Source organism: Mustelus asterias, chromosome 29, assembly GCF_964213995.1.
Source record: "Mustelus asterias chromosome 29, sMusAst1.hap1.1, whole genome shotgun sequence".
NCBI classification, from domain to species: Eukaryota; Metazoa; Chordata; class Chondrichthyes; order Carcharhiniformes; family Triakidae; genus Mustelus; species Mustelus asterias.
In genome coordinates, this window is record NC_135829.1 from 6,911,894 (window position 1) to 6,925,023 (window position 13,130).

General features: G+C 48.5%; 1 protein-coding gene across 1 annotated transcript in view; it reads right to left on the reverse strand.

The window, feature by feature from the left end:
• Positions 1-885: 885 nt before the first annotated feature.
• Positions 886-13,130, reverse strand: part of tmem266 (transmembrane protein 266) — a 122,673-nt gene continuing 110,428 nt past the window's right edge. The window contains exons 9-10 of the mRNA XM_078200017.1: positions 6,830-6,892; positions 886-1,508 (exon numbers count right to left, since the gene is read on the reverse strand). Of these exons, the coding sequence (XP_078056143.1) occupies positions 886-1,508; positions 6,830-6,892 (686 nt within the window). The remainder of the gene's footprint in view (positions 1,509-6,829; positions 6,893-13,130) is intronic.

Here is a 13,130-nt window from a genome sequence, read left to right on the forward strand (position 1 = left end):
TGCTGGAGTGTGGCGGCTAGGGGATTTTCACAGTAACTTCATTGCAGTGTTAATGTAAGCCTACTTGTGACACTAATAAATAAAACTTAAACAGAAAATGCTGAAAAATTGCAACAGGTTTGACAGCATCTGTGGAGAGAGAATAGAGCCAACGTTTCGAGTCAGGAGGGGCCATATAGAGGTCATAGAGGTTTACAGCATGGAAACAGGCCCTTCGGCCCAACTTGTCCATGCTGCCCTTTTTTTTAAACCCCTAAGCTAGTCCCAATTGCCCACATTTGGCCCATATCCCTCTATACCCATCTTACCCATGTAACTGCCTAAAAGCTTTTTAAAAGACAAAATTGTACCCGCCTCTACTACTACCTCTGGCAGCTCGTTCCAGACTCGAAATGTTGGCTCTATTCTCTTTCCAGAGATGCTGTCGGACCTGCTGTGATTTTCCAGCGTTTTCTGTTCTTGCGTTGGGAGAAACAGGTTTGCTAGACTCACTGAATCCAATCGCCAAGGTGATTACATTACTCTGCAAATACATTCACTGGCCTGTGGGTCCGTCATGTCTTTCTCGCCGTGTCTGTCGAGTGTAAATCTCCCCCGCTCGCTCTTCCAATGACGTCATGATCAGCACTTCAAGACAAATGTTACGAAGGAAAGGAAAGACATACATTCAAAGTAAAAAAAAAACAAAGTTTAATGTCCACCGTAATGTTTTGCACCCACTCAGTGTTGGAGAGGGGGGGGCCGATGGCAAGGCGTCCACTGCCACAACCCGGTGTGGGATCGCGTTTCTGGAATTTTATCCGTCGGTGGATCCAACTCCACCCAGGTTCAGAAGAACTCCCGTCGCTTGAAGAGTAGGGAGTTGCTGCCCTGACGCACTGAGGACTAAGATTCTGGTAGCCTGTTCACTGACGATTCTGTTGTCTCCAGGAACCTGTACTTCTCCTCCAGTGCAATGTCGTTGCCTTGAATCTGGATGACCGGCGTTGTAGGATAGACGCAGAGATTGTCCTGATTCTTCTTGTTATAAATGTTAACTCTGTGCCCCAGCTCTGGGCTGCCGTTGCTGGAGGTGGGTGGACTAGGCAGCTTGAGGTTGACTGGGTCCAGGCCTTTCTGAGTCATACACTTCTCCTCCGACAAGGTGGACAGGAGTTCCTGCACCACCACGCTCGTGTCCGTGTGCACCTCCGGCTCAGCGTTGCTGTGCTGCTGGTTCTCGGGCCTTTCCGGCGGGTAGCTTTCCGAGGATCCCTCCCTGGTGGTGCTGCAGTCCGTGGAGGAGGCCAGGGTTTGGCTGCTGAGGCTTTGGGCTTGCGTAGTGGTGCTATCTATCGACCTGGAGGCACTCCCCGAATTATCGCTCACTGAGCTGCTCACCCTCTCCAGCTTTGTTGGCACCTCCACTGTCAACAGGTCGGAGGAGGCGTTGTGAAGGGCGCTGGGAAGGTGGACATCGATGGCGGCTGTCGTGATGACATGGGAGGCAGCTTCTGGAATTCCCATCTCTAAAAGAGTAGAGTTAATGGCACAAAGATATCACATACATTTCAACAGCTGTTTCACTGCCCAGTTATACTGTAAATGCAACATCAATCAGCACTCAATCTTAATGTCGGAATGAAGCATCACAAGACCACTTGGAGGAGGGATTCCCATTCTCCTTCTCTCTGCAGCAGACTTTGTAATCCACACTCTGTCCGCAATCTTACCGTCTCGCCCCGCGGGTCCTTCCGGTAAGAATCATAGAATCCCTACAGTGCAGGAGGAGGCCATTCGACCCATCGAGGCTGCACCGACCACAATCCCACCCTGTCCCCGTAACCCCACGTATTTACCCTTGCTCATCCCCCCCCTGACACTAAGGGGAAATTCACCGTGGCCAATCCACCTAACCCGCACATCTTCGGAGTGTGGGAGGAAGCCGGAGCACCCGGAGGAAACCCACGGGGAGAATGTGCAGACTCCACACAGACAGTGACCCAAGCCGGGAATTGAACCTGGGTCCCTGGCGCTGTGAGGCAGCAGTGCTAACCACTGTGCCACCGTGTCGAGATCTTAAATCTTGTACAGTTGCTGCAACACTTCCGTACTTTAATACTCAATTCCTTTAGCTATAAATACCAAAAATCCATTTGCTTTCTATCCACCCACTGTTTCAGTTTTCTGTGATTCATGCACTAGGACACCCAGATCCCTCTGCACCGATGCGTTGGGGTTGAGTGATCTTAAACCTCAAGCTGCCTAAAATCTCTGTATCTAAGATGGCGAGAGAGTTGGGAAATCAGGTTCGTGTCAGATTTCTTGCCTCTCGCAATCTTACCAGCACCAGATTTTTGGCTCCCAATCAGCTGCTGGGACCTGCAATAGCGGGGTAGGGGAGGGGAGGGGTTTTAGGACATGAAGGCCGGCTGTAGCAGCAGAGGCAGTGATCTCAGAGCACAGAAACCTGCACATGCACAATGGCGCACTCTGCTGCTATCAGCCGGCTTTTGGGCGATTTAGGCCCCGCCCACTCCCCCTACTGGCGGAAAACATATTGAGGGTTTTTTATTGCACAGAGTGCCATAAGATTCCACTGGTGGTGGCCTTTCCAAAAAAAAACGGATCTGAAACTCTCCTGTTTTCATGCTCATTCTCGGCTTAGAATGTTTTTGTTAAGATCGCCGCCCTCTGACTCTAATGTTGTATAAGGGCGGCATGGTGGCACAGTGGTTAGCATTGCTGCTTCACAGCTCCAGGGACCTGGGTTTGATTCCAGGCTTGGGTCACTTTCTGTGTGGAGTTTGCACATTCTCCTCGTGTCTGCGTGGGTTTCCTCCGGGTGCTCCGGTTTCCTCCCACAGATCAAAGATGTGCGGGTTAGGTTAATTGGCCATGCTAAAATTGCCCCTTAGTGTCCTGAGAGTGTCCTGAGTTAGAGGGATTAGTGGGTAAATATGTAGGGATATGGGGGTAGGGCCTGGGTGGGATTGTGATCGGTGCAGACTCGATGGGCCGAATGGCCTCTTTCTGTACTGTCGGGTTTCTATGATTTCTATGATTTCTATGATTACAAAGCAGTTTTGGCTTTGCAGAGTGTGTACGTTCCTAGAGTTTGAGTGGGAAAGAAAGACTCGCATTTCTATAGCACCTCCCACCACCCCAGGATGTCCCAAAGCCCACTGAAGGACTCTTGAAGTCTAGTGCTGTTGTAATCACGGGAAAGTGGACAGAGAGTGTGAACACGTCGAGCTCCCAGAGGCAGAGTCCCTTGTGTGATACTCACTGGCGATAAATATTGACCTGGACTCCTAATGAAACATAGAAACCAGGAGCAGGAGGAGGCCATTCGGACCTTTGAGCCTGCCCCACCATTCACCCTGACCTCAATGTTTTGGTGCAGAGGGACCTGGGTGTCCTTGTGCATGAATGACAGAAAGCTAGTGTGCAGGTATAGAGACTCTAAGTTCCGCAACCAGGGAAAGCATCCTCCCTGCATCTAGTATGTCAAAGCCCTGTTAGAATTTTATACGTTTCACAGCGCCAGAGATTCGGGTTCGATTCCAGCCTCAGGTGACTGTCTGTGTGGAGTTTGCATGTTCTCCCCGTGTCTGCGTGGGTTTCCTCCGGGTGCTCCGGTTTCCTCCCACACTTTAAAGATATGCAGGCCATGTGAATAGGCCATGCTAAATTGTCCCTAAGTGTCCAAAGATGTGTAAGCTAGGTGGATTGACCATGCTAAATTGTCCCTTAATGTCCCAAGAAGTGCAGGTTAGGTGAATTGGCCATGGTAAATTGCCCTTTAGTGTCCGAAGGTGTGCAGCTTAGGTGAATTGGTCATGCTAAATTGGGCCTTACAGTCCAAAGATGTGCAGGTTAGGTGGATTGGCCATGCTAAATTGCCCTTTAGTGTCAGGGGGATTAGCAGAGTAAATACATGGGTTACGGAGTTAGGGCTTGGGTGGGATTGTTATTGGTGCCGGCTCGGTGGGCCTCTTTCTGCACTGCAGTGATTCCCGCCAACTCTGACATCAGCCAAGTGAAACTATATACTTTCTCCACTGCTTTTCTTCCAAACCCGTCCACTTGAGAGAGCAGACAAAGTTTAAGATCCCTTACAAAAGATGACACCTGTGACAGTGCAGCATCCCCTCAGTACTGCCTGGGTTTTTGTGCTGAATTCTAAGAGAAGCGACTCAAATCCGCAACCTCTGAGCCAGAGCTCTGAGGGCCGTGTAATACTGGGGAGATTACACACAGCGTGTAAGTAAAGGTTTCAAATATTTTCAACACCGAGTGATGGATGGTGAGGCTGGCTGAAAAAGCGGTAATCTAATCAAGCAACTCAGATGACTTATATATAGAACAATAGATACCTGGAAGTGATTACATCGCAGTAATCCAATCAAGGGATTCTGGCTCTGTCAGAATATGTGAGCAGAAAGTCTATAACTGTCATCTGAATCCAGCGATTACATTACGGCCTTGAAATCAGTCACCTCAGCCTATTGTACACCTTCCAGGGAGGAAGGTTGTTTTGGGTTACTAACACTTATAAAAAGGTATTGGATCAATAACTGTTCAGGGATGTTAACGACACCCTTTGATACTTGTTGAAGGGAAGGAACAGTCTCTAAATTAGGGGAACAACAAGCATTGTTGGTGTTGGGAGAATGATCAGTCATGGACACCGGACAGTATGGGCTTTGAAGGGCAGAGTGGCCTTTTCTCACTTTGGATTTCAGACTTCTGTCCCAACTGCTAGGAACGAGAGGATACGTTTTGTGCCGATTGGCATAGAACTTTTGTTCAAACCTAAGCCACTTTTTAATGCCATTTGGGGCGGCATGGTGGCAGAGTGGGTTAGCAAGGCTACCTCACAGTGCCAGGGACCCGGGTTCGATTGCCAGCTCGGGTCACTGTCTGTTTGGAGTTTGCACATTCTCCCCGTGTCTGCGTGGGTTTCCTCCGGGTGCTCCGGATTCCTCCCACAGACCGAAAGACGTGCTGGTTAGGGGTGCATTGGCCGTGCTAAATTCTCCCTCAGTGTACCCAAACAGACGCCGGAGTGTGGCGACTAGAGGATTTTCACACTAACTTAATTGCGACGTCAAGGTAAGCCGACTTGTGACACGAATAAATAAATGTTAAACTTTCACCAATGGGACCAGTTTTCTCCTCTATCCAGACCCCTCACGGTTTTGTCGACCTCAGTCAAATCTCCTCTTAATCCTCTCCTCTCCAAGGAGAACAACCTCAGATGTTCCAATCTGTCTACGTAATAGGAGCCTCTGAATCTTTTCTGCGCATTCTCCCTCTCTTTCGAATGTCTTCACATCCTTCCTAAAGGGCAGTGACCAGAACCTGATGAAATGTTCTAGTTGAGATTGGACCAGTGTTTCGTCCAAGTTTACCACAACCTCTTTGTTTCTGCGCTCTGTTACCCAGGATTCCCACGCTTTATTGTCCATCTTCTCTACCTGTCTTCTTCAACAGTTTTGTGCACAGTTACACCCAGCTCTCTCAGTCCCTACCACCCAGTTAGAATTGCAGCCTTTATTTGACACTGCCTCTCTGCCTCCTTCCTGTCAAACCAAATCACTTCTTGGAGAGGCCAAAAAACACCCACAGGTTCTGAGGCATCTCACAGAGAGGTCTGGAGGTTTGTATGGTTGAACATTAAGGAGGGGGGTGGAATCTTACCAAAAATAATCTAAGTGCCAAACCAGCGTGAAAACGGGAGAGAATCGTGCCCCTTTTTGGGGTGAGCTCCCAGATGCAATCGTACGGCACTTAGAAAAAGATGAGGCAAAATGCAATTCTCGCCAGTAGGGGGAGTGGGTGGAGCCTATTCACACTGGTTCGATTCCCGGCTTGGGTCACTGTCGGTGTGGAGTTTGCATGTTCTCCCCGTGTCTGCGTGGGTTTCCTTTGGGTGCTCTGGTTTCCTCCCACACTCCAAAAGACGCGCTGGTTAGGTGCATTGGCCATGCTAAATTCTTCCTCAGTGTACCCGAACAGGCGCCAGAGTGTGGCGACCAGGGAATTTTCACAGTAACTTCATTGCAGTGTTAATGCAAGCCTACTAGTGACTAATACTTTAACTTTAAGTTGTGTGGGTTTGGTTGATTGGCCATGCTAAATTGCCCCTTAATGTCCCGGGATGTGTAGGTTAGAGGGATTAGTGGTGTAAATGTGTGGGGTTGTGGGGACAGGACCAGGGGAGGGATTGTCGTCGGTGCAGACTCGATGGGCTGAATGGCCTCCTTCTGCACTGTAGGGTTTATATGATCAATGACCTTACTGTGAAATTCCCTAGTCGCCACACTCCGGCGCCTGTTCGGGTAAACTGAGGGAGAATTTAGCATGGCCAATGCACCCTAACCAGCACGTCTTTCGGACAGTGGGAAGAATCCGGAGTACCTGGAGGAAACCCACGCAGACACGGGGAGAACGTGCAGACTCTGCACAGACAGTGACCCAAGCTGGGAATCGAACTTGGGTCCCTGGCGCTGCGAGGCAGCAGTGCTTGCCACCGTGCTGCCTATTTTGGGGATTCAGTCCTTAGCTGGGTCACTGAATCATAAATGAATGAGATGCATTCAGGTGAGTGGCATTTCCGGATTAGGCTGGATGGGCTGAATGGTTCACTCCCAGAGATTCTAACCTTCCTAGATTTGGCTTTAAATATCCATCTTCTAATTCCGTCAACGGGATTCGAGGCGGGCTAGTGGGAGGAGAGTTAGAACCCCATTTCCAATGGGAAATCAGCTCCGTATTCCTGCTGGATTGAGGGGAGAGTGGCAGGAGGGAGGTGGGGACGGGTGAGGGGAGGTACTATACTCACCGCTGCTGGGTTCACTGTAATACTGACTGATATAATTGTTCATGTCGTCTCTGGTGGCTGCTTCTGCAAGATAAAATGTGACAAGTGAACCACATTGTGAAGTTCTCGCTGCGACGCAACTGGGAATCCTATCATTGCTTCTGTTCTGGTAAACATTGCTTTCAACTGTTGTCCATCACCATCTAGATCACTTTATCCCTAATAGTGCTCTGCAACACTGACACATCATCCAATCTAGACCTAATTTCTCAGCAGACTAAGGAAATTTGGAGAGGTGATGGCCTAGTGGTATTATTGCTAGTCTATTAATCTAAGAACTCAGCTAATGTTCTGGGGACCCGGGTTCGAATCCCGCCACGGCAGATGGTAGAATTTAAATTCAATAAAAAATATCTGGAATTAAGAATCTACTGATGACCGTGAAACTATTGTTGATTGTCAGAAAAACCCATCTGGTTCACTAATCTCTCCCTCAATGTCATCAAAACGAAGGAGATAGTCATCGACTTCAGGAAGCGTAAAGCAGAACATGCCCCTGTCGACATCAACGGGGATGAAGTAGAAAGGGTTGAGAGCTTCAAGTTTTTAGGTGTCCAGATCACCAACAACCTGTCCCCCCATGCCGACACTATAGTTAAGAAAGCCCATCAACGCCTCTACTTTCTCAGGAGACTAAGGAAATTTGGCATGTCAGCTATGACTCTCACCAACTTTTACAGATGCACCATAGAAAGCATTCTTTCTGGTTGTATCACAGCTTGGTATGGGCTCCTGCTCTTCCCAAGACCGCAAGGAACTACAAAAGGTCGTGAATGTAGCCCAATCCATCACACAAACCAGCCTCCCATCCATTGACTCTGTCTACACTTCCCGCTGCCTCGGCAAAGCAGCCAGCATAATTAAGGACCCCACGCACCCCGGACATTCTCTCTTCCACCTTCTTCCTTCGGGAAAAAGATAGAAAAGTCTGAGGTCACGTACCAACTGACTCAAGAACAGCTTCTTCCCTGCTGCTTTACGCTTCCTGAAGTCGATGACTATCTCCTTCGTTTTGATGACATTGAGGGAGAGATTAGTGAACCAGATGGGTTTTTCTGTCAGACTTTTGAATGGACCTACCTCGCAGTAAGTTGATCTTTCTCTACACCCTAGCTATGACTGCAACACTACATTCTGCACTCTCTCGTTTCCTTCTCTATGAATGGTATGTTTTGTCTGTACAGTTCGCAAGAAACAATACTTTTCACTGTACACTAATACATGTGACAATAATAAATCAAATCAAATCAAATAATGTCCTTTCGGGAAGGAAATCTGCCATCATAGTCCGGTCTGACCTACATGTGACTCCAGAGCCACAGCAATATGGTTGACTCTCAGCTGTCCTCGAGCAACTAGGGATGGGCAATAAATGCTGGCCAGCCAGCGACGCCCATGTCCCACGAATGAATAAAAAGGTTGGGTATGTTCGCCACAACTCTCAGCAATTTCTACAGATGCACCATAGAAAGCATTCTTTCTGGTTGTATCACAGCTTGGTATGGCTCCTGCTCTGCCCAAGACCGCAAGGAACTACAAAAGGTCGTGAATGTAACCCAATCCATCACTCAAAACCTCCCTTCCATTGACTCTGTCTACACTTCCCGCTGCCTTGGGAAAGCAGCCAGCATAATCAAGGACCCCACACACCCCGGACATTCTCTCTTCCACCTTCTTCCTTCGGCGAAAAAGTACAAAAGTCTGAGGTCACGTACCAACTGACTCAAGAACAACTTCTTCCCTGCGGCCATCAGACTTTTGAATGGACCTACCTCACACTAAGTTGATCTTTCTCTACACCCTAGCTATGACTGTAACACTACATTCTGCACTCTCTCCTTTCCTTCTCTATGAACGGTATGCTTTGTATAGTGCGCAAGAAACAATATTTTGCACTGTATACTAATACATGTAACAATAATAAATCAAACCAAATCAAATCAATCTGGCAGCATCTGTGGAGAGAGAGGCAGAGTTAACGTTCTGAGTCTGGTGAACTCTGTTTCTCTCTCCACAGATGCTGCCAGACCTGCTGCATTTTTCCAGAACTTTCTGTTTTTATTTCAGATTCCTAGAATCCGTAGCTTTTTGTTTTATTTGAGGGGAAAACAAGATGGACAGGCCTCCTGGTCTAGGGAGAAAACTCCAACAGGCTGGTACTAAGGAATGACTGACTATCACTACACTCTGCACCCTCTCCTTTCCTTCTCTATGAACGGTATGCTTTGTCTGTATAGCGCCGCAATAAACAATACTTTTCACTGTATCCCAGTACAGGTGACAATAATAAATCAAATCAAATCAGAATCATTTATAACGTGGCGACCAGGGCAGACAGGGTTATGTTCCGCTCAGAGATAAGCACTGCAATCTAGCTGACATCTGTGAGCCTCTGTCCATACAGAAAGTAAGATGGAGCAGACAGCCCATTACTGAGTACCCCCCGAGGGAGCTGGAACGAGATTGCCGGCACTGCCTTGCCAAACCTTTCTCTGCCCTGGCAGGGTTCGGGAGAACCTCTGCTCTCTCCACATTTGCACTAGATGGAGCGATTGACTGAAGCCTAACATCGTAACCATACGCTGTTTCTTCCCCTTGCAGTTTTGCATTTCCTTTATCATTACTTAAGTGCCGCGCAAATCCCCTGCTAACTTGCTGTCATCTCAGTATCAATCATAGCAAAACTCTCCGTGTGTTTCTCCCATCCCCCACCTTTACTCATATCCTTGGGAGAGAAACAAGATTCTAGTAAACTCTAAATCACCTTATCCCTCGGGGGTGGGTGAGGGGGTCTTGTGGCACAGTGGGTCGACTGCCCTGGTATTCGAACCCAGGTCCTCAGAACATTAGCTGAGTTTGTGGATTAATAGTCGAGCGATAATATCACTAGGCCATCGCCTCCCCAGCGCGTTACGGACGGGCATGTCGGAAAGGAAGATTTATTTGTCCCTCCTTAATCTCGGTGCTCATTTAGTGTTGCAAGTGTGGTTGACAAACTGGGGGACATAATCCAAGGCCAGTGATCTATGCACAATCCGGTCTATCCGGATCTGCGTAAAGAGCTGCCCTTTGTTGCATTTACCATTAATAATATAACACCAAATCATTCAGAGCATTAATGAGCCAATCTGCTATCTGAAATAAATTCGGAATAGTTGCCAAGAAGAGTTGACTGGCTGGAAGGTGACCATTTATAGCTCTGAATATTGGCTCCTCAGACGGCGCCCATAGAAAGTTTTAAGTCTTTTTTTAAGTCACAAACAAAGAACAAAGAACAGTACAGCACAGGAAACAGGCCCTTCGGCCCTCCAAGCCTGTGCCGCTCCTTGGTCCAACTAGACCAATCGTTTGTATCCCTCCATTCCCAGGCTGCTCATGTGACTATCCAGGTAAGTCTTAAACGATGTCAGCGTGCCTGCCTCCACCACCCTACTTGGCAGCGCATTCCAGGCCCCCACCACTCTCTGTGTAAAAAACGTCCCTCTGATATCTGAGTTATACTTCGCCCCTCTCACTTTGAGCCCGTGACCCCTCGTGATCGTCACTTCAGATCTGGGAAAAAGCTTCCCACCGTTCACCCTATCTATCCCCTTCATAATCTTGTATACCTCTATTAGATCTCCCCTCATTCTCCGTCTTTCCAGGGAGAACAACCCCAGTTTACCTAATCTCTCCTCATAGCTAAGACCCTCCATACCAGGCAACATCCTGGTAAACCTTCTCTGCATTCTCTCTAACGCCTCCATGTCCTTCTGGTAGTGCGGCGACCAGAACTGGACGCAGTACTCCAAATGTGGCCTAACCAGCGTTCTATGCAGCTGCATCATCAGACTCCAGCTTTTATACTCTATACCCCGTCCTATAAAGGCAAGCATACCATATGCCTTCTTCACCACCTTCTCCACCTCTGTTGCCCCCTTTAAGGACTTGTGGACTTGCACACTTAGGTCCCTCTGTGTTTCGATACTCCTGATGGCTCTGCCATTTATTGTATAACTCCTGCCTACATTATTTCTTCCACAAGTAAGGCTTGTATTAACACTGCAATGAAGTTACTGCGAAATTCCCCTAGTTGCTACACTCCGGCACCTGTTCAGGTCAATGCACCTAACCAGCACGTCTTGCAGACTGTGGGAGAAAACCGGAGCACCCGGAGGAAACCCACGCTGACACGGGGAGAACGTGCAGACTCCGCACGGACAGTGACCCAAGCCGGGAATCGAACCCAGGTCCCTGGCGCCGAGAGGCAGCAGTGCTAACCACTGTGCCACCGTGCTGCCCCAGAAGAAGCCCAGCTGTACACTCTTAAGAGAACTCTTTCTTGTTGTGGTTAGTGAGATGCTGCTGGTGCAGAGAGTCAGTAAGTTATGAATCATGCATGAGGGATGTGGAGTGTTTTTACGTTGAGTATCTGGCGTAGCTCTTTGCCCCGCTTGTATATCCACATCCAGTCCCGAGGAGTGGCCCTAGGCTACACCAAGGCATCTCTTTAGAAATCCAACATTAGTAACGTACACAATTCTGACTGGAGGCATTTAGACGGAAAGGAGGCCAGGAAAGCTTTTAATGCTTTATGAAATCCAGGAAAACATTTATGTTCCTTTTGTATGTCAGGTTAGATTGTCATCTCCAGAGTACAGCTATTTCAGGTACAGAGTGCTCAGTGCTTTGGGTGTTGTAGTGCAGGAAAAGTGGTCCACGGAAAACATCTGTTTCTCTCACCGCGCAAGAGGGAGGCCCACGGCCACAGAGTCCCCGGGGACTGGCTGCAAGCCCAGATCACCCAGGCAGGCTGGCCTCCGACAGCGGCAGGAAGAATACTTTTTCTGGGGCGGTGACACTCGGAAGGTAGAATGCTTCTGAAGTGATTGTCTTTGAAGGGGAACCTTCTCCCCATTGTCACGCTGTCGAACGAGGAAGTGCTAAGTGGCATTTTGTTTTCTTTTTCATGAGCAGTGATGAATAAGAAAGTATGAATGAGTGGTTATTTTGCCCACATCAGCGTTATCCCTGATACCTTCACACTCAAACCCCAAGATAATCATAGCATTTCTGCTTTATTCTACATTCCTGCGATGTCCCGGTTTCCTTCCAATTTTATTCTTCTATTTTCCGGAGGATACTTAACTCCCACCCAGTGGCAGACAGCACGGTGGCGCAGTGGGTTAGCACTGCTGCCTCACAGCGCCAGGGACCCGGGTTCGATTCCCGGCTTGGGTCACTGTCTGTGCGGAGTCTGCACGTTCTCCACGTGTCTGCGTGGGTTTCCTCCGGTTTCCTCCCACAATCTGAAAGATGTGCTGGTTCGGTGTATGCTAAATTCTCCCTCAGTGTGCTTACATTAACACTGCAATGAAGTTACTGCGAAAATCCCCCAGTTGCCACACTCTGGCGCCTGTTCGGGTACACGTGATGACTGCAAAACAATTGTCGATTGTCGGAAAAACCCATCTGGTTCACTAATGTCCTTTAGGGAAGGAAATCTGCCGTCCTTAACCGGTCTGGCCTACATGTGACTCCAGAGCCACAGCAATGTGGTTGACTCTCAACTGCCCTCCAAGGGCAACTGGGGACAGGCAATAAACGCTGGCCCAGCCAGCGACGCCCATGTCCCACGAATAAATAAAAAAGTTACCACAGACTTCCATCGGTACTTGGCAAAATACTGCAGGGTTTGCCTTTGCCAGAGTGGCTAACCAGGAGACTCTCCCACTCTTACCACCTGCCATCATTGGAAGGATTTCCAGGCTAATAGTCAACCTGTTTGTGTTCTTTATGAACACACCGATGTGGCCTGGAATGGGACTCGAACTCGGAGCTTCTGGCCCAGAGGTAAGGACGGCAGATTTCCTTCCCTAAAGGGACATCAGTGAACCAGATGGGTTTTTCCGACAATGGTTTCATGGTCATCAGTAGATTCTTAATTCCAGATTTTATTTTTATTGAATTCAAATTCTGCTATCTGCTGTGGCGGGATTCGAACCCGGGGCCCCAGAGTGTTGGCTGAGTTTCTGGAATAATTGTCCAGTGATAATATCACCAGGCCAGCACCTCCCCAATCCAAAGCCGCATTTTTGATTATTGCAGATGCACTGTATGCCAGGCAGTGGGTTCTGTGCAGTGGGTGGTAGAAGTTCATGGTCACTACAGCACGAGGCAGATGGTTGTTCGCTGTCCAAGGTCCTGAATTGAGAGGTTCCTTGACTTAGGTGGATGCCTGCGGCTGTGTTCTCAGTTTCAGCAGAGTTTCAATGCCTAACCA